Source organism: Cryptomeria japonica, chromosome 8, assembly GCF_030272615.1.
Source record: "Cryptomeria japonica chromosome 8, Sugi_1.0, whole genome shotgun sequence".
Lineage (NCBI taxonomy): Eukaryota > Viridiplantae > Streptophyta > Pinopsida > Cupressales > Cupressaceae > Cryptomeria > Cryptomeria japonica.
Genome location: NC_081412.1, coordinates 741,317,512 through 741,340,773, shown reverse-complemented (window position 1 = coordinate 741,340,773; position 23,262 = coordinate 741,317,512). Strand labels below are relative to the sequence as shown.

General features: G+C 39.0%; 1 protein-coding gene across 2 annotated transcripts in view; it reads left to right on the top strand.

The window, feature by feature from the left end:
- LOC131061434 (DExH-box ATP-dependent RNA helicase DExH11) overlaps nt 1-23,262 on the top strand; it is a 334,783-nt gene that overhangs the window by 252,445 nt on the left and 59,076 nt on the right. For both annotated transcript variants that reach the window (XM_057995124.2, XM_057995123.2), the window contains exons 16-19: nt 2,049-2,156; nt 2,358-2,507; nt 3,244-3,362; nt 19,757-19,910. In XM_057995124.2, coding sequence (XP_057851107.1) covers nt 2,049-2,156; nt 2,358-2,507; nt 3,244-3,362; nt 19,757-19,910 — 531 coding nt within the window. The remainder of the gene's footprint in view (nt 1-2,048; nt 2,157-2,357; nt 2,508-3,243; nt 3,363-19,756; nt 19,911-23,262) is intronic.

The following is a 23,262-nucleotide window of genomic DNA, read 5'->3' as shown; positions in this document are numbered from 1 at the left end:
CTGTTATTTACCGGCTATTCTGCTTTAATTTATCTTGCGGTATGATTCGAATTCCACGACATTATTCATGAAGTATTTCCTACGGTTTAGGACAAACCACTTACCGTTCACTTGCCGATGGTGTATCTTGGATATGCTGGGTACGCTTTACTCCTTCCACAGTTTTTGCTTCCAATGTGGCTATCCCTGTTAGCACTATCCCCCCTTTTTCTTTATATCTCTCAATGTGAGGGAGAGGTCATACCTCTTCATCATGTATGCCCTTTGGCAAGGGACACACCCTTTCACCATTAACACCCTTTGAAACTGTGCAACTCTTCATTATTTCTGCCCTTTGAAAGGGACACAACCTTTCACAATCAGACCTGCACTTCTTATTTAAATCAGATCTGCACTTCTGATTTCCAAGTTATCCCCCTCCCAAATGAGGTTTTCTTCTCCCTTTTATATCTTATTGTTGAGGGAGTCACAACTTTTCCTTCCATGTCTTTTAACCATTCATTAACTTAATTAAATTTTAATTAATTATATTCTTTATATTATAATTTAATTCTTAATATTTTAATTTTATTATTATTATTTATTATTAAATTCTATTTCAAAGGGGGGACATTACACAAACCTAGAGATCTTTGCTGGAAACATGGACACAAGGTCTAGAGCGAGGAGAGATTATTTGTATCCATTGTACTAAGAGTTTGTATGGAGGCGTGAATCAACTTAAAGATAACATTTTGTAGATCCCTCGCCGAGACAATAGTTGGTCTAGAGTTGGAAAGAGAGGTAAAAGCATTTGTTGTAGCATATGAGCAAAGCAAAGCAAAGAAAAAGACTACAATGGAGACAATTGTAGTACCATGCTTAGTGTTATGTTTTGTATGGTCAAAGAGAGATATGGGTCTCTTCTTGTATTGGGCCACCGATACGAGGAACATTAAGTGTGGGCAATTCTAGTTCTAGCTGCTTTGTTCCTCATAACACTTTTGTTGTGCAATCTTCATTGGAAGGTATTGCATGCAATAGAGAATTGCAACATGAGGTAAAGTTGGCATGTGCAAGATTTTGGTTCAACAACAATAATAAAAAATGTTGCTTCAAGACTTTATTAAAAACAGTGGATGAATGCATTGACTACGACAAGTTAAGGGTTCTAAGCCCCAAGTCATCATGAGTGGAGTGGACCATTGTTGTAGGATGAGTTCCAAATCAAAATACGTGGTTATTAGTAGAAGAACAAAAAAAAGGAAAATGAAGGTTGCACCATTTGAGCTGACAGGTGGATGAATGGTAGGAATAGAAGACTCATCAACTCTTTAATAGCTTCAAGGGGCAAGCTAGGCTCTTTAAAGCCACCTGATGCCTTCAATGAAATTAAAAAAGCAGAGACCTTGTGCAACAAGAGGTGATGATGGAGGTGAGAGTGGAAAATGTCATTCAAATAGTGACCAATGATGCAACTGCATATGTGGCAGTTTGTTAACTTCTATAGGTGTAGTACCCGACATTGTTATGTAGCTCTTGTTTTGCCCACAGTGTTGACCTATTCCTTGAGTCAACAAATGGAGTTTTTTGAGGTCATTCACACAAAGAAGTGCAATAGGTTGAATTGCTGTTGTAAATTTTCACTTCCTATCAGCGTAATTTTTTTAATTTAAAGAAATAATACTAGTATTTGATCATATACAAATCTGCTTGTATTTCTGTACATTTTGGTTCCTTATAAAGAAATTTACCATACGTGAACAAAGCAGCAAGTCATATCCTTTTGGAAAAAATTTGGAGGCTATTTCTTAATATAAACAAACCATTTGCTACGAATGTTTATTACACCTCTGTATTATATTAGGGACAAGGTAAAATTGTTAATTATATTATTCATTGCTTACATGGTATTCCAGTCCTTACCCTTTTCTTTGCTTCTATCATTTCAGGTGTCCCTTTGGACATGTTCATATATGAGCATAAAAAAATAGTATGGTGGTTTCTATTTTTAAAATGATTTATGGTATATTCTGACCGTATTTTAGGGATAAATATTGATGTTTCAGGTAGCCTTCCACACTGTGAGAAAGTTTGATGGAAAATCATTCAGACAATTGCTCCCTGGTGAATATACGCAAATGGCTGGGCGAGCAGGTCGGCGGGGGCTAGATGAGGTTGGTTAATATAAACAGAGTAGTTTTATGTTCTATTGAGATAATATGCTATAGAAAAGAGAACATTGTAGACATACCTTTTGTTCATGTGCTCGAAAATTCATTTTTCTTGGATACGTCATGTGTCTTTGGCTGTTTTCTGTCTTTGCAGTTGTAATGAATCATTTTAGATTAAGTCTCCATCTAACATCCTCATTGCAGGTGGGTATAGTCATCCTGATTTGTTGGGATGAAGTACCAGAGGAGAGTGACTTGAAGCATCTAATTACTGGAAAACCAACAAAGCTTGAATCCCAGTTTCGATTAACCTACAGCATGATTTTAAATCTACTTCGTGTTGAAGATCTGAAGGTATATATGATTATGCATGGCCCATTTATCAACTTGGATAACTACACATCTTAGTTTCTGAAACCCAGTTCCCCATAGTTTTGGCTTTCAATCCATTCATTTTAAGATTGATATAAGTTTTGTAAGACTGATACTGTCAGTTTTCTCAATATTTTCAATTGAGCTTGAGCTGTGCAAGACACAGAATATTCTTAGGGTTATGAAGTTTTCATCTTAACTGGTAATTATGTTTGATTTCTATTCAATAACCATGATGACAGAATATGCAAGGGGAAGTCTTAAGCTTTTAGCAGAAAACACATACTGGGTTGTTACAGTAAAGCAGTAGTTAATATAATGCACTTAAGGACTGTTAATACTGGAGGCTACTGTAATTAAGATTATTGATCTCTACTATACTGCAGTTCAACAGGTGTTGTTCTATAATAAATATATTTTACTATGTGCTTTATGTGATCTGAACTAATCTGGTTGAACATGGCTCTCTTGTATATTTGCTCTTTAGATTGACCTTTGTAATGAATAAAATGAGATCCATAAGTTTAAGGCCATTTTATGGTTTTTACTATATTACTGTTCTATATAAAATCACCCCTGTTTACTTCATTGTCAAATATTTTGATGGCTGGATATAACTTGGGATGATTAGCTGATTGAATTATTTTGGTTGTAGAAATATATAAAATACTAGAGCTTTATGTTGATGGTTTAATTAATTTGATATTTTGAACTTCAGGTAGAAGACATGTTAAAGAGGAGCTTTGCTGAATTTCATGCACAACAAGCTCTGTATGAACAGCAGAAACAACTTCAGAAGGGAGAGGGAGAGCTTTCAAAGATGAGGGCAGCTATTGAGTAATATTTTATTTCCTACTTTCTTAATTAATGGAACAAGAGATCTGCTGTAAATTTTGATTAATTACAGAGTAAAGAAAAAACTAAGATACAATAATGTCCACAAATAACAAAAATAACAAGACGTGAAGAAATGCTTCATATAAAATCTTTAATGGACAGATGAAATAGCATAGAAACATTTTGATTTAATCCTCGTCATGTTTCAAAGAATCTGGAATACTCTTGATCTTTACTCTTGGAAATGTTTCGTTGATGTCAACTGTACAAAGACGAAGTTGTCATTGATGTCAAAGTCATGTCACAAAGGGTTTTGCTGTCTAAGCCTATTATGTATAGATGAGATTGTTAGAAGGTTGTGCTTGATGTCAAAGGAGTACTGAAGATTGTTGGTAAGCTTATTGCGATTAGTTAACAAAGTTTGTTTCCCTTGAAGAATTGCCTTTGTACATGAATGGGATGACTCTCTTCAAAAAAACATGTCAATCTCGTGTTTAATCCTATCACTCACCGTGCCTGTATAAGAAAGGCTTCTGTACACTTTATATCATATCTTATTGATCATCATTTGATCAATCTCATAGATCTTAATATCAAGCAAGCTCATTTCTTGAACACTCTCTTGTGAAAGGTTTCTTATGTTTTTGTAGGTGATCTTGGGTATTGAGCTAATCTTTAGCTCCTACATGGAATCAAAGCCATGGCCATGCATAATCCTTCTCAGATTTGAGGGTGGATGGTTGTTTTTAGTAAAGTTGGGTATGGTGTTCGCTTGCATCATATGGTGACCTTGAGAATTAAAAAAGATCGTAAAAACCACCAGAGATGGGGTTTCGTGTTTTGTGGGTTTTCATTGCAGGTTCATATTGAAGTATGATAGAGAAAAATTGAGCTCACCATTGAGTTTAGGGAGAATAAACTCGGTTTTGTCTTTTGTTTTGCCCAAATCGACCTTGTGACGCTAGATCTACAAGGGTTTGAAGTTGGGAGGGGATTGCCCAATCTGGGAGGTAGCTGAATTTTTAGAGTATTTGGGCCAAAACAAACCTCGCCATTGCATCCAAAGGCTTAAAAACCCTAAGTTCAATTGTCAAATTGCTAGAATTAAAAACTTTTGCCCCGTGCCCTTAGAGGAAAATTTTGCCCTATTGCCATTATTGCAATCCATACAATTGTACACTTCTCCATAGTGAATGACGCCAAACAATTTGTACACTTCGTCTTAGGTTCTAACTACTTAGTTGGCTAGGAAAACATAGAATATTTAATGGCATATTCTTTATAGGTACTTTTTGCACCATCATTGAATCATTCGGGTACATAGGGTATGGCAGTCCTATCAATAGGTGATGTCAATATTTTTTTTTTTTTCAAAATTTTATTTAGTGTTTAAAATTTAGGTTAAGTGCCTTTTTCATAAGCATAGTTTTTTTTCTTTTCCGGAGATTGTGTAATCACCACCCACCTGAAATTACCTACTAGCCCAATGATGTTGCCTTGTGTGGTGGTGTGTTTTTATTCCCTCAGCCAACATCAACAGTCTTGTGGGTGATCGATTTTTCAGCCCCAGACGTTTAGTTTGGCCACTCTAGAGCCCGAATAGTGGATTTATTTCTATTGAGCATAATTTCCCGTCAAGGTGTTACAATTTTGGAAATGAGATATTTGATGGAAAGTTGTTTCCACGTATTTCGTAGTGGTGTACAAGTTTTTTTCATATTTTTGCTCTAGCTGAATTTTATTGCTAGTTGAAGGCAATTTTTCCATTTTGGGTCTTCGAGCCCAAAACTTTTTTGCCATGATCTCACAATTTTTGTGATTTTTGCAATGTTGGAAAGTTATTGAGGAGCTTGTTAGGCAGAAAACACAATAATACATTTTGGTTATGTTTTTAATAATATTTTGCTATGTATGGGTTCCCGTAGGAGTTAGTGTCAGTTATGACGGTTGGTACCTCGACCAACCGCCAAATATTATATATATTGCCACGTAAGGGAACGCAGGCAAGGAATAATCATGTACTGAAGTTCTGGAATAAAATAAAATACATCTTCTGCCACTCTATTGTGATTTGAATTATGTTTTGAGTACATTTGAATTCTCTGTTTATATGTTCTGTGTATGTTGGAACTTTTTGTTTATTCCGAGAACTTAAGCATACTCACCATACGAAGTAAACATTTTGGCACCATTGTCGGGGAAGAGCCACGTCATCACCGATCGGTTGTTGAGGATCAAGTCCGATGAACCCACGAAAGGGGTGAATGAAGACTTCCAAGATGCGCATTTGTTCCAAATAGTAGCGTTACCTCCATGGTACGAGAATATCGAGGAGTATTTGTCCACTTCAACATTTCCACAGGGCATGCCGCCAGGGGAGCAATTTAAGTTGGTAGTGTAAAGAGCAAAACCTTCCAGCTGATCAATAGCCTACTGTACAAGATGGGAACTGACCAGATCTTGCGCAAATGTGTGATGGAGGAGGAAATTCCGAGTGTACTAAAAGTTCATGATGGACTGGTAGGAGGCCACATGGGACCTAATTCTATGGCACAAAAGGTACAATTGGCAGGGCTGTGGTGGCCAACCTTGCATAACGATGCACAGGAATGGGTTGTGCGATGTGATACATGTCAGCGTATGGGGAAACCACTTAAACGAGATTTTATGCCTCTATTCCCTTCTCAGCCGCAGGAACTATTCGAAAGATGGGGTTTGGATTTTGTGGGAACCCTGAAAGTGAGCAACATGCACAGGTGTCAGTACATTGTTGTAGCCACGAAGTACTTGACGAAGTGGGCTGGAGCCAGAGCTCTCCCAGACAATACTGCCGTAAGTACGACAAGGTTCTTGTACGAGCAAAATGTAACCAGGTTTGGGATCCCCATCCAGATTACAAGTGATCGGAGAGATCACTTTGTTAATCAAGTCATTCATACAATGACGGTGGATTTTTTAGACTTTCACAATCTGTCAATAGCGTACTACCCACGGGCAAATGGTCAGGCGGAGGCAACGAATAAAGTGCTCGTATCCATCATTTATAAGTCATGTGGAGTGGAATAGGAGGATCGGGAGGAACGTCTTCCGACGGTACTATGGGCATACCGTACAACATACAAAGTGACCATGGGTCACACACCCTTCCAGCTCATGTACGGCCAAGAGGCCGTGGTGTCGGCAAAATACACTGTACCAAGCTTGCAAATTGCAATAGACAATTGACTTGGAATCGAGGACAGTCTCAATGCCCGTTTTATGAATCTCACCTGGTTGGATGAATGACGAATGATGGCGCAGTGGGCGATGGAGGTGGCCCAACGCCGACATAAGTATTGGCACGATAAACATCTGCGGCAGATGAACTTTTGTCCCGATCAGTCGGTTCTACAGTATAACGACCGCAACGAACTTCAACCTGGGAAGTTCAAAGTTCGTTGGTCGGGGCCTTATAAAATCAGAGAAGTCGGGAAGAATGGAGCAGTAAAACTTTCTACCCTGGATGACAATCCTATACGTGACCGTGTAAATGGCTCCAAATTGAAGATTTATCGAGAACATGAGAAACTAGTAATAGCAATCAACATGTTGGGTTATGCAACGAAGGGGGATTGGACCATCGGAAGGAGTAAGGAAGTGGAAGAAGATTCGATGGTCGCTGTAGAACCTTACAGACTCGACAAAGATTGGACAAACCAATCACCTTCATAGAAGAAAGGTTGTTGTCGAAGCAAGTTGAAGGCATTGTAGTGCCTCGAGTGCATAAGCAACATACGAATGCATATTTTGGCGACGTGAAAGATCCCTGACTAGAAATCTGATCCAATCTGTTGTTTGTTTACAAATTCAAATTCTTTGACCGGCGAATTGTTTACTTTAGAATTTGATGAGGTTTTGAATTTTTGAAGTTTTGATGTTTTATGCGAGAAACATAGACAATGCTTATAGGAAAATAGATGCCAAACATGAATATCAACTGAACTAAATTCAAGATTCTGATTTTTATTGCAGCTTTTAAAGAAATCAGAATACCAAATTAGAGATATTAAGCCCAATTGTCTTACCAAGAGTCCAACGCCTTCCTGGATGAGCTTCGTTTATTGACCCACAATGCACTAACTACTGAAACGGAAGCTTTCAAAGCACTACAACAGCTCCAATGAGCTTTATTTGACTAATAATGAATTACCAAAACAAAATATGAGAAGAAATAGCAAGTCAGCTAAGAATTCCAAAATGTTGTCAAGCAAGATTCCCAAATTGTGACCTTTTTCCCCAATGATTTGCTGCTGCTGCTCAGATCTGATATTTTCTTCCCTCCAAACCTACTGTGATCTCTTATTTAGACCCCAACAATCAAATCACAAGCAATTCTAACTCTCCAAACCCTCCAATTATTTTATTTGGAACCCCAGGCTGCCCAAAATGGTACGGCTGTCATAAATGCACTTATTTTGCTGAAGAGACCCTCCAATCTGCTATGAGCTGTGGTTCTCACCCTATAATTCCTGTTACAATCAGTAACCTCTGATTTGTGACCCCAAATGGCCAAATATGAGGTGAATTCTGAATGCTGATGTAGTGTGAATGGCTGGGGTATCGTCCAACCAGGCCCAGATCAAAGGTTTTCGTCTGCAATCAGGTTTCCTCAAGCTGTTCCTGCAATGGCAGACTGCTGCAAGGTAAAAGATTCAATAATTTCCCAAAAGCATACCTCCCAATTGGCACGTACAAGCCTTATAAGCCTCCTAACCCTAGATCAAAACCCTACATGGCATCTTAGAAGATTCCAAATGGAATCTTTGGGCTTCATAATGGTTCGCTCAACATGAGGGGTCAGCTTATCATTGAATGGGGCCACTTTTTAAAATATAATTCACTTAGGAAAGTGTGCCAAGGGGGAAAAAAGTTACTTTATTAACTTACCAAAGCCATAAAAATGACTAAGTGTATGATTCCCTTTGGCAAGTATATCGTCCCCAAACGCTAGAATTCACTTGTGGAGATGGGTGTCAGGTAAATTCCCCATCCTGATAGATCACTCAGGAAGTGGGGACATGTTGACGTGTATTTTATACACAATCATACACAGAATAAAATACCTAAAGGCATCTTATCCTCTCTTGAGAAAATAGTCTCTAACTGCTGAAGATTCGCGTAAAGGATCAGTTAGGTAGACTCCAAGGTTCTTTTAGTGGGGTCTCCATGTGTGGACAAGCTCCAGTGGTATGATGTGATTTGCTGGAATCACAAGGGGACTTACATTGAACTTCCGATCTGCTTTGCTGGACACAGGCTCTTACTAACTTAGATTTGAAAAAATGAAAAAGGAAGGGCGAAGAGAGGATCTAATCCTAATACTAAGAATGTAGGAGCAATGATTTGATTTTTGACAAAACTCTAACTAGATCTTGTTTTGACATCAATGGAACATCTACACAAGACTAGTGCAATCTTCTAAGGGGAGCTTTATGATGTTCAAATTATCACCGCAGGCATAGATACCATCCAAGTTGATGCATATCAATGAAGAGGCGACAAATTGAAATTGAGCTTAAGCTGAACGATTCCAGTTGACTACACAAGGCAAGTTTGCAATCAACAAACTGCTAGTAGTATGGATGTACGAATTCCACCATCAATCAATCACATTTCCTCCATTCATCTAATTATCTACCATCTAAGATTGAAGACTCAACAAGAAACCATGCAAATTGCAAGAAAACGACATATTTCACCATTACTTCAATGAAAATGGAGTTTGTTTACAATCAATGGCAACAATTTCTTGCCTTGTCCTCCTATTCTACTCTAATTGCTATTCTATCAACTATATTCTAACTCTTCCAACTATTTACAACTCTCTCTAATCATCTCTAAAATTTTTCTCTTACAAAATGAAATGCCTGGGCTTATATAGTGCCCACAATACAATTTGATGGCTTAGATCAATTCAAGATCAATGGCCAAGATTTTACAATGAAAACCCTAATTAGGGTTTGTTACAACCATTACATAACATTTAATGCTTGACCAATGATAAAATTGTATTGCTTGGACACATGTCCCTTCTAGAAAAATCGACCAATGGATAGCCGGGGTAGGTACATCGGAGTTTGTGCCACCTTCCATGAGTTAAGTACATTGAATCTGGACGTGCTGAGGTGGAACACACTGACTGGAGAAATGATGACTAGGACGCCACCTCATTTGACACTTGGAACTTGGTAGATATTCAACTTGATGTTGTTGAGAAGCTTGCTTTAATTAATTCATCTAGAACTATTTTGCTTCTTCAACGAGCCCTTGTTCTAACTCCTTGCGTCCTTGATGTGCAGGAAGATGATGTACCTCGCCTTGGAATACTGGATTGAAAGAGTTCGCCCTTGTCCTGGCTAAGACCGTCCCGGCGAAGACCGTCCTGGATCCGGCTTGATTTTCCTTGAAGAGACCTCCATTTGATGCCTACACAACATTTCAAAATTAGTACCATGATTTTGCAATACATAACATAAATTAGAGAGCAATTTTTTAGGAAACTTAATGATAAGTCCTTTATTAATCATTTCCTAAAAACAACTGAGCTAAGGCAAAACAAAATTTCAAAATCCAAAATTAAGGAAATGACGATCAACGTTCGAAATTAAAACAATAAATCCATATCGTCATACCTCTTTGAGAGCTTAACTCTAGAATGCAAAATGAGTAAAATTGCCTAGGCAAAATTTGAAATAAGATGGTCCTCAACGTGATCTCCCTTCAAAATAGCAATTTCGCCACCTTTCAAGTTTTTGACATGATCTCCTCTTCAAGTTAGCAATTTCGCCATCTTTGATATGTCTTTGACGTCCTAGGCAACTTCGCTCAAATGGAAACTTCAAGTTCGCACCACCTTGGAAGTTATTAGCGCCTTCTAACTTGAAATGAAATTCGCTCCTTGAATACAACTTCGCACTTTGCTTTGTCTTCCTCAAGATCGCATGTAAGAAATGACAAATAATGATGTGAAAATAACAATTTTCACCCTCCCTTTATAGCGCTCCCCTCTTATTCACCTTTAGGCCGACTTGGTGAAAACAAAGATAATTAAAAGCCATTTTTAATAAAAACCAAGGCCGACCTTGTGTAAAATAAACAAATAAATATCAAGCGCTCACTCAATTTTTATTAAAATAATTAATTATTTGCCAACGTTTTTTTTTTTAATTTAACAATTTCGATTTTTTACAAGGCAAAACAATTAATTAATGAATATCAAGCGCAAATTTTAAATGCTACTTAATTGAATTTTCAAAAATTATCGAACTTAGCATTTAAGGAAATTTGAATTGTTTATTTGGCGCCAAAACTATGAAAACAAAGGGGACGTACCTCATCGCTCTGGTCCCTTGGAGAGGGACAGGAGCGATTTTGCTCTTGTGGGCCTCATTTCACTTCATCACCTTCGTAAATTATATTCAACGGATTCGCAATGCCCCCTTTCATTCATTCATGCCTTGAGATCGGTTGAAATTTGGCGAGAAAATCATCTACAACAAAAATCGCTCTGGTCCCTTCCTGAGGGACAGGAGCGAACTTAAGCATTTTGGTCCTTTGTTGACGTTTGATAATCTTCAATTTGTCTTCAACGGGTTCGATTGACCTCCTTTCTTGCCTTCGAACATAAAATTTGCTTGATCTTTGCCCAGATCGTACCTTATGAAGAACTTCGCTCTGGTCCTTCAGTGAGGGACAGGAGCGGATTTGACCCTCTAGGCAAAACTTCATCATTTCATTGTTTTTTGATCAAGTCTGGATGTTCTATCATGCTCATTTCGTCCTTCACCATGCCTTTGATGTCTCGATTCGTCCAAACAAGGTCAGGAATGGCTCAACTAAGCATTTTCGCTCTGGTCCCTTGGTGAGGGACACGAGCGATTCGCCTTGGTCCCTTGGAGAGGGACACGAGCGCATTTCGCTCTGGACCCTTGGAGAAGGACACGAGCGAAATTTGACTTTTCGCACTCTCAATCAGGACAATTTTAATGGAATATAACATTTAAGTATAAGTGACATTTCCTTCTATGTTTCTTCTTTCTTATACTTTAAGTTATATTCCATATATACTTTCAGGATGTTTGAGAGTGGTTTCAGACCTCCAGGAGTTATATTGCAAAATCTAGTTTTTGGAGGTTTTTCAGTTTCCAGACTTAGTCAAATTTCAGGATCAGGACATTCCAGACTTAGCCAAATTTCAGGATCAGGACCTCACTCAAGCCGGACTTGCTACCCTGTTGATCTCCCCGACAGCACTTCAAGTTATATTCATTTGATAAAATGTACCTCTTTGGACCTTCTCACATCGTCAAGACGTTAAAATCTTGCAAGGACAAAGCAAAATTGGATTTGTAGCTCCGGTCCTTCACTGAGGGACAGGAGCGATTTAGGCAATTAGCACTGTTAGGGACGTCCCAAAAATCTTCAATTTATATTCAACGCATTTATCTCATGTTTTTCCTTGTTTTTGAACGTAAACTTGCCTTGACCTTTGTCTGGATTTTGCATAATGAAGGAAATCGCTCTGGTCCCTGGGAGAGGGACGAGAGCTACAAGGTACCTCGCCCTGGTCCCTTGGAGAGGGACAGGAGCGATATGGTCAATATAGGTCATTCTCCTTCGTTTTTGCATATCAAATTATATTCATTTGGCAAAGTATCTTCCTTCGGACGTCCTCAAATCATTAAACTTTCAAAATCTTGCAAGGACAAGACGAAATTTGAATTGTAGCTCCGGTCCTTCACTGAGGGACAGGAGCGATTTTCCTCCTGGAGGCATTTCTGTGCTCATGAAAATCTTCAATTTATATTCAATGGAAAGATCTCGCCTTTCTCCATCACTTCCAATTCGTAATTCATCTTGACCCTGCAGGAATAGTAAAATATTTGAAAACGAGCTCCCGTCCTTCACTAAGGGACAGGAGCGATTTTGCTCCTACAGGCCAAAATATCATGATTTTACACATTTTATCACTTCACAAGGCGAAAACAAATCATTTGAAATGCCTAGGATCAAAATTCAAAAAAGTCAAAATTTGGTCAAAAATATTCAATTGGACAAAAAATCACATTTCATCTTCAACACTTAGACAAATTTAGACTTTGCGTTCAAAATTCCAATTGAAAATAGACCATTCTGGCGAATTCATTGCATTCAAAATTTGCATCCTAGCAAGGAAACTCAAAAAGCTCTCAAAACTGACTGGATTCTGGCCTGAAAAGACGGTAATTAAAACCCTAAGGCTTGACCCTAAATCCAGACAACTAACAAACTAACAAAACCCTAAAAAAGCAAAGCGAAAACGAACAAAACGAGCAAAAAACATGGGTCCCCATTTGCAATGGGGCGATGTGTGAAAACGTCACAACATCTAGTGCCACCTTGAATAAATGTTGAAAAACATTTCAGAGATAAAGACTCAATCGACACCTAGAACCTCTGGAAAATTCAACCTAGCTCATCAAGAGATTAGAAAATGTACTCAAAGTAGAAGGAGAATCCTTAACCATATCTAGACGCTTAGTCTTTGATTACCCAAGTGTGTGCAAGTGTATTTATTCCTCTCGACAAGACAACTATAACTTTCAGGTTCCCCTGTGATTAGCTACGTAGTTTATCTGAACTTCAAAAGCATCCTGGATAGAGCCTCGCTGCCAGCCAGACGTCCATAGTCCCGACGAGGTTATCGCCGGAAGCTCACGAACATTGCTCCATTGCCAGCCAGGCGTCTATAGCCCCGATGGAGTTACTCGCATATTCCCTTTAGCCAATTTTGATATTTCATTTCATTTCATTTTTCTCCTCATTTTTCTTTTTCGTTTTCTCTTTTTTTTCATTTTCCTTTTGATATTGCTTTTTCCTTCGTCAATTCCTTTGGCTTGTAGGCAGTGAAGCTTACTAGGGTTTGAGGATTGCGGTGGCGCTGAGGCCAGATTTTAGATTTTTCACCAATCACAACTTTGCCTGAAAACCATAATGACTGGGAGTCTATTAATGTGTGAAGATATAGTAATCAACAGATGTCGGCATCAAGACACAGAAAATGATTCCCTTCCAAGTCAAATACAGGTCCTGATCAGATGATAAAGCTAAAGAGGAACAACCTCGGATTCCACACACTTCATGAATAGATATCTAAGAAATGAGTCTAACATAAGATCCAGGATATTGCCAGCGTGCGGGCAACAACACAAACGCCTTTCTCACAAAATGGAGGCTCCCACTCAAGACACCTAAACTAAAGCAAACCGACCGACAGACCGACCCAAAGCAAACTAAACTAAAACGCACACCAAAAGAAAACTACTAAACTACCTGAGCCACACTAGATCATGAGTCAAATGACTCAAGGCAAATCAAGAACAAGGCTCAAAAGACCTCTAATCTAAAAACACAAAAAGAAAACCTACTCTAAACCTATATACAAGAGTCCTAGACTCGACACGACTCAAGGAAGCAAAATATACACATAACTTTACATGATTTCTCAGGTTGTGCAACAGGAGTATGGCAAACGTGACGGTTCTCAATCGGGCAAATTCATCCTTAAATACAGAAAAGCAAACTCTCACCATGCATTTCTCATACTCAAGCAAGTTTTCACTCAAAATGATCAACTGAGGTAATTGACAAGTACCACGGTAAATTGAAGGTATGAAGGCTAAAATTAAAAAGTTTTTGCCAAGTGAAAATATTAAAAGAATATTTTAAAAGAAGAATATTAAAAATAGAAAAAGCAAGGCAAGTATTAAAAATTAAAGGGAAAGGGTTAGGAAAAATTAAAAAATTAAAACAAATGGGAAATATTATAAAGTTAGTAAACGAAAAATTACACCCTAACCCTAAAAGTGAAGTTGTATAAAAAACCCTACCCAACAATTCTAAGCAAATTATGTAGAGAAGAAGCAAGTGGATTTGTGAAGGAAACAACAAAAATCACTAGGGGCAAGTCCGTACGATTCCGTACGGAACAACAGAGGAGAGTGAAGGAGGTATCTGTACTAGTTCGTACGGAAATCATGTAGCAAAGGCAAATTATTGTCTTACGGATCCGTACAGTTGGCAGAAGAGGAGAAATTGCTAGTTATAACATCTTTGTACAGTCGGTAGAACCTGTAGAGGAAATTCAATATTTGTACGGATCAGTATGAAAATCTGATAAGTTTGTGCACGTGAAAATTATTCAACACCTGTACGGATACACAGTGGAAATTTTCAGGCGGAAGAATTCGCGTATGAATAGAAGTGGGAAGAAATTCCATACGGAAAGTACAACCAATAGATTTATCATACGAATTCATACGAAAGTTGCAGACGGAGAAGTTGGAAGTTTTTTCGTACGAATAGGTACAAAATTTATAGACGGACAGAATGGTCTTGTACGGTTCTATATGGAAAGCATAGACAAAGACAAAAGGGTTGGTAGCGTTGTACGGAAATGAGAGAAATCGGTCGGATTCTCCCATTCGCCAGAAAAAATTATCCTACGTACAGGAAGGAAATTGGTCGTACAAATCCGTATGGACCCTGCAAGCGGCTGAAGGGGGAGGAAGACTTTTGTGGCTGCAGACGAAAGAATTTTGTACGGGTCGCAGACGTGAAGAGATCTAGAAAAAATTTGAAAGCATCCGTACAAGGTTGGTGGACATCCGTACGGAACTGAGTGGAAGAAACAGTCTAGACAAACTTCACAGAAGCATAGAATTGACTCTATACGGTCAACTAGGTGGCTAGGAAGAATTTTCGTACGGAAAAGGCAGCTAGCAGAATTCATTTGATTGCGGAAATAGTTGCTGTAATTGTTTGGATAGAAAAATTGTACATCTGGCGGGAGACTTTTATGAAGGAAAAATATCCAGGTTTATAAAAATTGATGGGAGCATGACAAGAATCAATTTTGGAAACCCCGACGACGGAAGCAAAGTGATACACGCAGGAACCATGACCACCCCAAGAAGCAGCAAGGGAAAAAAAGGTCAGGCATGAGTACAAAGAGATGAGCCCGTGATTGTACAGTCCCTGACATGGGAAGGCTTGAATGGCAGTGATTGCAAAGCATGGTGGGAAGAGACGGATGACTCCAATGTCATCAAGACAAATTTGAAGAGAGCATGGGTCGACAAAATTTTGGCCATGCCAGTTTTCAACATCAAAGATTTTGAACCTGTGCTGAAGGGGATGGTGACGGGCTATGAGAGGCCCACACACAGGTCAATGGTGAAGTATGGCGGCTGCCACATTACCATATCCTTCTCTGCCATGGAGTTCGCCAGGCTATTTGGGATTCCAAACCAGGGAAGCCCGGTGGTCAACAGGAAGATAATATTGAAACAGAAACAACAGTTGGTTCGGTTGGTTTGTCGGGGGGCCTTGAGACAAGAAGAACAAGACAACATTTGGAAGTTTGGAAGTAGCCACGATGTGAAAAAAGCATTCTTAGCAAATACGAAATGGCGTTGCATCATGGACATTATCAAGAGAAGATTGACGGGAGCAAGCAGAGGGTCGAATATTGTTGTGTGGATGTTGTACCAGATGAATGGGCTGCGGAATGGCACGGTGTATAATTGAGCATCTTTTCTCTCTGGGCGCATCCGAGAATGTCTAGGGTTGCAACACAAGGTATCCTACATGTCACACCATTCTATTGCCATGTTCCTAGAAGCCATCCACACAACAGTGCTAGCAGAAAAGAGGGATGAGTTGCAGCCGCTTTCAACAGTGGAACCGTGTAACCCACCAATTTTTAATTGGGCCCACTTGGACACCATGGTCGCTTGCGGGGAGCCGCAGAGGAAAAGATGATGGCAGAATGTGGGTTAGTTCGCCAGTGCAGAGAGCGGGGTCAGTGAAGAGGAGGCTATGGAGGCATCCTCATCCGACGAAGAAAGTGTAGAAGAAGATACTTTCCGAGTGGTTCCAGCCGAGGGTGTGACAAAAGGGGTAGGAGAAAGCAACACGGCGAAGGAAGTAATGGCAGCCGATAACCCTCCTGCACCATTAGACAACGACCGTGGCAACTGACCACCACCACCACAAGGGGAAGAGCGGAATAAGGAGGTGTCGCACCAGGTAATTGATGTGGTGGATGTGGAAGCTTCATCGCCACTTACGATGACTCCTCGCTTGGACACAGTAGCCCAGTTGAGTCCTACACGTACTAACCATCAAGTGGAAACTATAGACTCATGGCTCTTGGAGACTCTAGGGGTACTAGGGGAAGAATTGCAGGAGCTTCCACCATCACCAGGCGTTTTTGGGGGAGTTGGTTGCACTAGCGGATTGGAATTTGGAGGAGGGGATCCTCAGACTCATCAGAAGACATTGGAGCACACCGAGCAGAGAGAGGAACAGGTAATCTCCTCTCCTCATGGAGAGGAACTGGTGCTTCGATTGGAGAAGCCCAATTTAGCGGATCCATTCGGCACTATGCAACAGTGTGCATCCCAGATTGGATAAGTGGCCAAATTTTTGAGTGATGTTGGCCACATTGTAAAAGATGTTGAGCTCGAACATGATCCCAGAGTTGCTCAAGTGGTTGAACGGCTTCTATCTTTTGTGAAGGATGACTAAGAGGGAGATTTTTTTCGTTGCTTCACGACCAAAGGATGGCCAAAATCTGAAACTCCCGAGATGATTGACACATGAATGGCTAATGTGATAGTTATCGAGGAGCCTAGCATTCATGGCTCTCTGCGTAGAATTGAGATTGTCTTCTGAGATCTGGTCCAGAAATATCGCAGGACGACAGTAGTCAGGATGGAAGCCATTACAACACAGTGGGATCAGGCGATACGAGAAGTTGAGGGTGCCAGGAAAACATTGGCTCACCACATCCAGAGGAGCCAGGAGCAGTTGGCTCAAGACAACTCACGAGTTACTGCCTTGGAGGAGACCGTGGCCAAGAATATCTAGGAGTTGGAAACGAGTGGCAAGGAGAAGGCCGAGCTGGCGGCTAAGGTGGCAGGATTGGAGGCTAGCTTGGTAGAGAAAGAGAAGCATTTGCATGGATAGGGGGAGGAGCTTCAGAAAGCTCGCAACAAGGTAATTGAGGCAGCCCACATGGTTAAGATGGCAAGAGAACGGGAACTGGCGGTCACACAATGTCTCCAGCACCTTCAGTAGCAGGCGGGCACTTCCTAGTCGTCATTACTGCCAAAGACGCCCTCTCATCCCTCTCAGCATTAGTTTTTAGATTTGATGAGCTTCCATTTTGTTTCTGTCGTCTGGAAGATTACTTTTTAGGGGGGTTGATGTTAGGCGGAAAACACAATAATACATTTTGGTTATGTTTTTAATAATATTTTGCTATGTATGGGTTCCTGTAGGAGTTAGTGTCAGTTATGACGGTTGGTACCTTGGCCAACCACCAAATATTATATATATTGCCATGTAAGGGAACCCAGGCAGGGAATAATCATGTATTGAAGTTCTTGAATAAAATAAATACATATCTTTTGCCACTCTATTGTGATTTGAATTATGTTCTGAGTACATTTGAATTCTCTGTTTATATGTTCTGTGTATGTTGGAACTCTCTGTTTATTCTGAGAACTTAAGCATACTCACCCATAGGGAGTAAACAAAGCTCTAACACTATGCTCATCCACTTTTTCCAGATTCAGCCCCAATTATATTTTATTCAATTTTTTTTTGGACACATGGCATATAGTGATTGCTTAGACATCTATACTCCTAGAGATGTTCTTTCATTTTGGGAAGGCTTCATATGCAGTATTGATCATATATGGGATTTTCTATATATGCAGTATTAAGCAATTGAGACAAAAGAAACCTCACATGAGGGGGCAAACTAGAAACTTTTATCCACCTAGAGGACGAATAGGAAAAAACATCTTCCCAGGTGAAATATAGGGTCCAATGACAAAACCCTAACTATGGATTAAGCAACTTTCAAAAAATTTAGCCACCACCCTATTTTGCGTCAAAGCAATTAAAAAGCAACCCTTTTTGGATTAGTATGCACATATTTATATACAAAGCCAGCTGTTTTCTCCAAACCAACATGATCCAATCATTAAAAAACTTTTGAGAGAATATAAAATGTTTACTCAAGAAAACAAAAAAATCCCAACACTCTTAAACCAATGCTCTTCCTTCTCATTCTCAATAACCTTTAACATTTCATCATTTTGGAATATTTTCATGTTAGTAACATGATTATTACCTTGCTCAAAATTTCCCTGTTCTGTCCCTCCATCTCCAGTAAATGCTGCACCTTTGAGAACTGAAATATTCTCATCAGATACTAGGGTAGATTTGTAAGTCTTGCGACCAATTGCACTATTTTTAAAAAAATGGAAGCATCATCTCCAACACCACAGCAAGACATGACATCACTGGGGATTAGTACCTGAATCTTGTACCTTGCCTCACTTCTTGGGGAAATCGCCCAAAAGGCCAACAAACACCTGGGCAACCATAGGATGAGCAAAATAAAAGTGAATACATAGCAAAAACCCACTGAACCCAATATTAAACAAAGGAAACAAAAGCCACTTAATTAATAACAATAAAGGACACAAATCAATTCCTAGTAAGAAAGAAGAGAGCATTGCTATGGAGAACGACTCTTGCCTCCCCTAGCACCAGTTGTCTACTCTTTTTCTTGCCTTCACTAATAGCACTAGTTGAGCTGAAATTTTATGTGACATAAAAATTTGTGGACAAAGATACATTTCAGCAACTCTTGAACAAACATTCTTATGTGTTTATTTTGTCATTAAATTACTGTTTTTATATTATTTTTAGATCTTCTATCCTTCCCTGAAATATAAACAAAAATAGAGGATCAATAATCTTGTGTCTATAGAATGTTGAAACATCTAGGTATTATGAGCTCTTGAACACAAGGAGTCGAGATATCATGCATGTTCTCCTTTTTGTTTAATCTGTATTTACTATTTCTACATGCTAATTCTGTAAAAGTGTGATTCATTCCTTCTAGATTTTGAAATCTTAAGATGCCACATAAAGATTGTTTTTCACAAATTTTGTCACTTATTTTATTTTATTTGTGATGGATATGATTTCATACTATTGTTAATTGAAAATTTATATGAGAATTGCAGATTATAATTATAGTTATTAGAGTTTTCTACTTTTGTAATTGATTATTTAAATATTTTCCCACTCTAGCACAATGTTTGATTAGAGCTTCTAATTAATGAAGTGACTATTTGTGCCTATCTGCTGGACTCTGTTTTCTTTTGACTCTAATGCTTTCTTTTTACAACTGAATTTAATTTTTGATCTCAGCAACCAATTTCAGATATTAGTGGACATTAATAGAATTTCCTTATTTATTTCTAACTACCAGTTTTCTGGTTGGATCCTAGTTGTATCCGAGGTGACCCAACCATTGAAGAATATTACGAAATGCAAAGGGAAGCAGAGAAACTGGGTGGAGAAATCCAGGAGACAGTCATGCAGTCACGTGCAGCTCTACAGGCACTAACCCCAGGAAGGTTAGTGGTTGTCCGTACACCTTTGGTAAGTTTCGAGAATGAATTCAATTTCTACCTTTATTGATCCTTAATGTTTGTGTGTATGTGATCTCTCTAGGATGAAAGAACTGGAGCACAATTTGTAAAGTACAATTGTAGAACACGTCTTTATTAGAAAAATTGTCTGTAAAAAGCAAGGAAAGATATCAATCTGTATGAATTGCCCCATGGCTTCGTATCTAGACAGTGTATGCATGACATGTTTTATAGAAATCATACATGTACAACTATAACTAAATGACTACAGTTTAATGTCTCACCTCTTGGTTTTTTATGATTAGTTTCATAAACTCATGAAATATTGTAGTTTCTAATCTGAGCATGCTAGTAAATAGAATATTTCAACCAAGTCTTGTGTCAAGCAGTACATTATTTGTGATTTTGTATCAATGCTCTAAAAGAAATAGTGAACGAGAACAAAAAGGTTACAGCTGTCAATTTCATTTCTGACATCTCTTTAAAGATATTAGAAGTGAGTTCTACCCTGGTTAATGCAGGTGCAACTTCCAATTTTTTGCTGTTGTTGTTAATGTTCTTGATATCTTTTGTGTGGGTAATGTTATAGACAAATTTTTGGCTTTGATTGTGTCAAGTGTAACTCTTAGATTGAAAAATAGATTTGTGTTTCAGTAAAAATTTAGGGAAAACAGAAATAAATAATTAGTTGATGTGGCATAATATTAAGATGTGAATTTACCAAAATTTGGCATACAACGCAGACTTGATTGATAAACTTGATTGATCATCACTCTTCTAATATGTCATAATCTATTTGGTTAGTGCCACATGAGATTCATTCTTATTAACTATTGTAATGGTGAAATTTGTATATCCATGACAAGTTTTGAAGTAGTTATGGGTGTATTTTGATGGAATGACTCTATAATTACACATTGACAAGCCGCACACTTTTGTGCTAAGTTTTGCACTCCCTGATTGTTATCCATCCCATTTTACATTCATTTACACACATTTCTATACATTCAAAGACATTCATTTGTGAAATTAAAAACATGAAGAGATCATCCTAGTTCATCAAGGAACATTTGATTATCAGAAGAGCAATCATTCAAGGAACACTTGAATTTTTTGAACTTGAAAGGAATCTACTGCACCAAAATCTTCATTTAGGCCATCCATACACTAATGTGTGCCCTTTTCCAATGTTTGTCCAAGGCTGTAAAGCTGGTCTGGGTAGGAGGTTGACCTAGAAGAATATGACCCTAGCAATGCAGCAACTTCCCCTAAGCTGTTAATACTGCCATTCTTGTCTGCATTCAGATATTAATAAATACAGCAAACCAAGTTGTAGATATCTGATGTCTGCCAGATCAGATCCACAGTTTGGGATCGTTTCCAAGTCACTTGGGATTGACCCATAAAAGATTCAGGGTCTATGCAAAGTCTGAGACAATGAGTGCATGGAAGACGTCAATTTTCTGTACTATGATGAAGATTCTGCACATCTTCAAATCCATATTCCATCATTGATTTGACAGCAATATATAACTATCCATTTACTTTAAATTTCTAAATTATCTTTTCAATTTATCATTTCCTATCTCATCTAAATCAATTATTTCAAGGTTAATTTATGTTTTGATCTATGTTACCCCGAGTTTCTGGGATAGGGGGATGGGGAAACGGGTTTCCAGGACTTTTTCTTTTTTCCTAGAACAGGGGACAGCTATATATATATATATATATATATATATACACATGGAAATCTAAATTTATATACATGGAAATCTAAAATTTATATAACATTGTAACACAGTAAACATTCATCATAGCAACCCTTCAAATGGTAAATCCAAATAACCTTGCTGTTGCCTCTTAAATTTTCTTCTTTTCTTCAAACCCTAGGTGATAAAGTTCACACTTCACAGTCTTGAGTCTTCTCTTCTCTAGCCTGGACGGAGAAACCTATTTGGCTATTTCTGCAGTGCTGCTGTGAAAGTTCATTCGATAATTTTTTATTATCGCAGGGTTCCTTTTTTCTTGTTCTTTGGTGGCTCGCCCTATCGGGACGGTTGTAATGCTATAATCGGCCAACGCAATTTGATCTATTGGCTTATCAACAGGCGGGGTAGTGATATGGATGGTGCGATTCCTCTGCTCATCCTTGGTGATCCGGGAATAGGTCTTGGGCTTTTTCTTCCCTTTGGACTTTGTTTCCCCTATGCGAGAAAAAATATCCTCCAAGCCGATAGGTGGCTTGGTGGCTTCCTTCCGCTGTGCACGAGCAACTAACCAGTCCTGAGGTATGGCCTGCCCGAATGTTATGGTCAAATTTCCACTCTGTTCCTTAGAGGTTTCAGCTGGTTCATTGCATATCTGCAATTGATCTGTTATAGGAGGAGTAGAGGTAGTGTCTAGCCCTTTGCTTATAGCTGAGTTCTCCCCTACCTCACTGTACAACTGTCGGGTATCCCCATATGATGGTTGCTCCTCAGTTCTGTCGGGCTGATGGGTCTCATCTGCCCTTCGTTCTCCTTCGACGGTGGTGTCATCTTTGCCGGTACTATGCAGTTGCAACTCATGTCGACTCCCATGGGTGAGTTCATGAACATCAGCCTCTTGATTGGATGGAATTTCTCCTTCCTCAACTTGGTTTTCAGGTTCACCAGAATCAATGATGCTCACCTCTATATTTAGCTCGTTTTGTGCCAGAGGATTATCAGCCTCAAATGCATCAAAATCGCTCTGGGAGGGCAGAGCAGGTATATAATCAAGTTCAATTACATCATCATCGGAACTAGGGTCCTTGGATGATGAAGTGACTTCTGGTCTTCTAATAGGGATCTTCTCCCTTCTAGTCCTTTTTGACATCCGAGTCCCTCTATTAGCTTTGGCTTTCTTCCTTTTTTCGGGCTTCTCAACCTCTTCCTTTGGTGCACTTGAGATTCCCTCATCTTCTCAGGACTGAGAATCAAGACTACCCATCATATGGTATGTGAATTGAACTCTCTCATGGGTTAGTCGCTCCATTTGCTGGTGTAACCAATGATCGGTGTACCTTCCCGGGGCTGCCATAACTGTCTCAAAATCAGTAATTGGATCCTGACACCAATCAATGCCCGACAAGCGGTGCCTTAGTGCCTCAAACTCCCGAACCTGCAAGCAATTTCCAAAATCTGTCACTTGATTCGGGACCCGACGTTATTCATAAAGTCGCATTTGCTTCACACTTAACCTTGAATATTCACGTCGTCGGACCTCATAGTCATCAAAACAATTCTTCCAATAGTCTTCAATTGATTCCTTTGCTTTGTAGCGCTTGCCATAGGCACTTTTTGCCAAATTGTCATGATCAAAATATTTCCTTGGGAAATGTT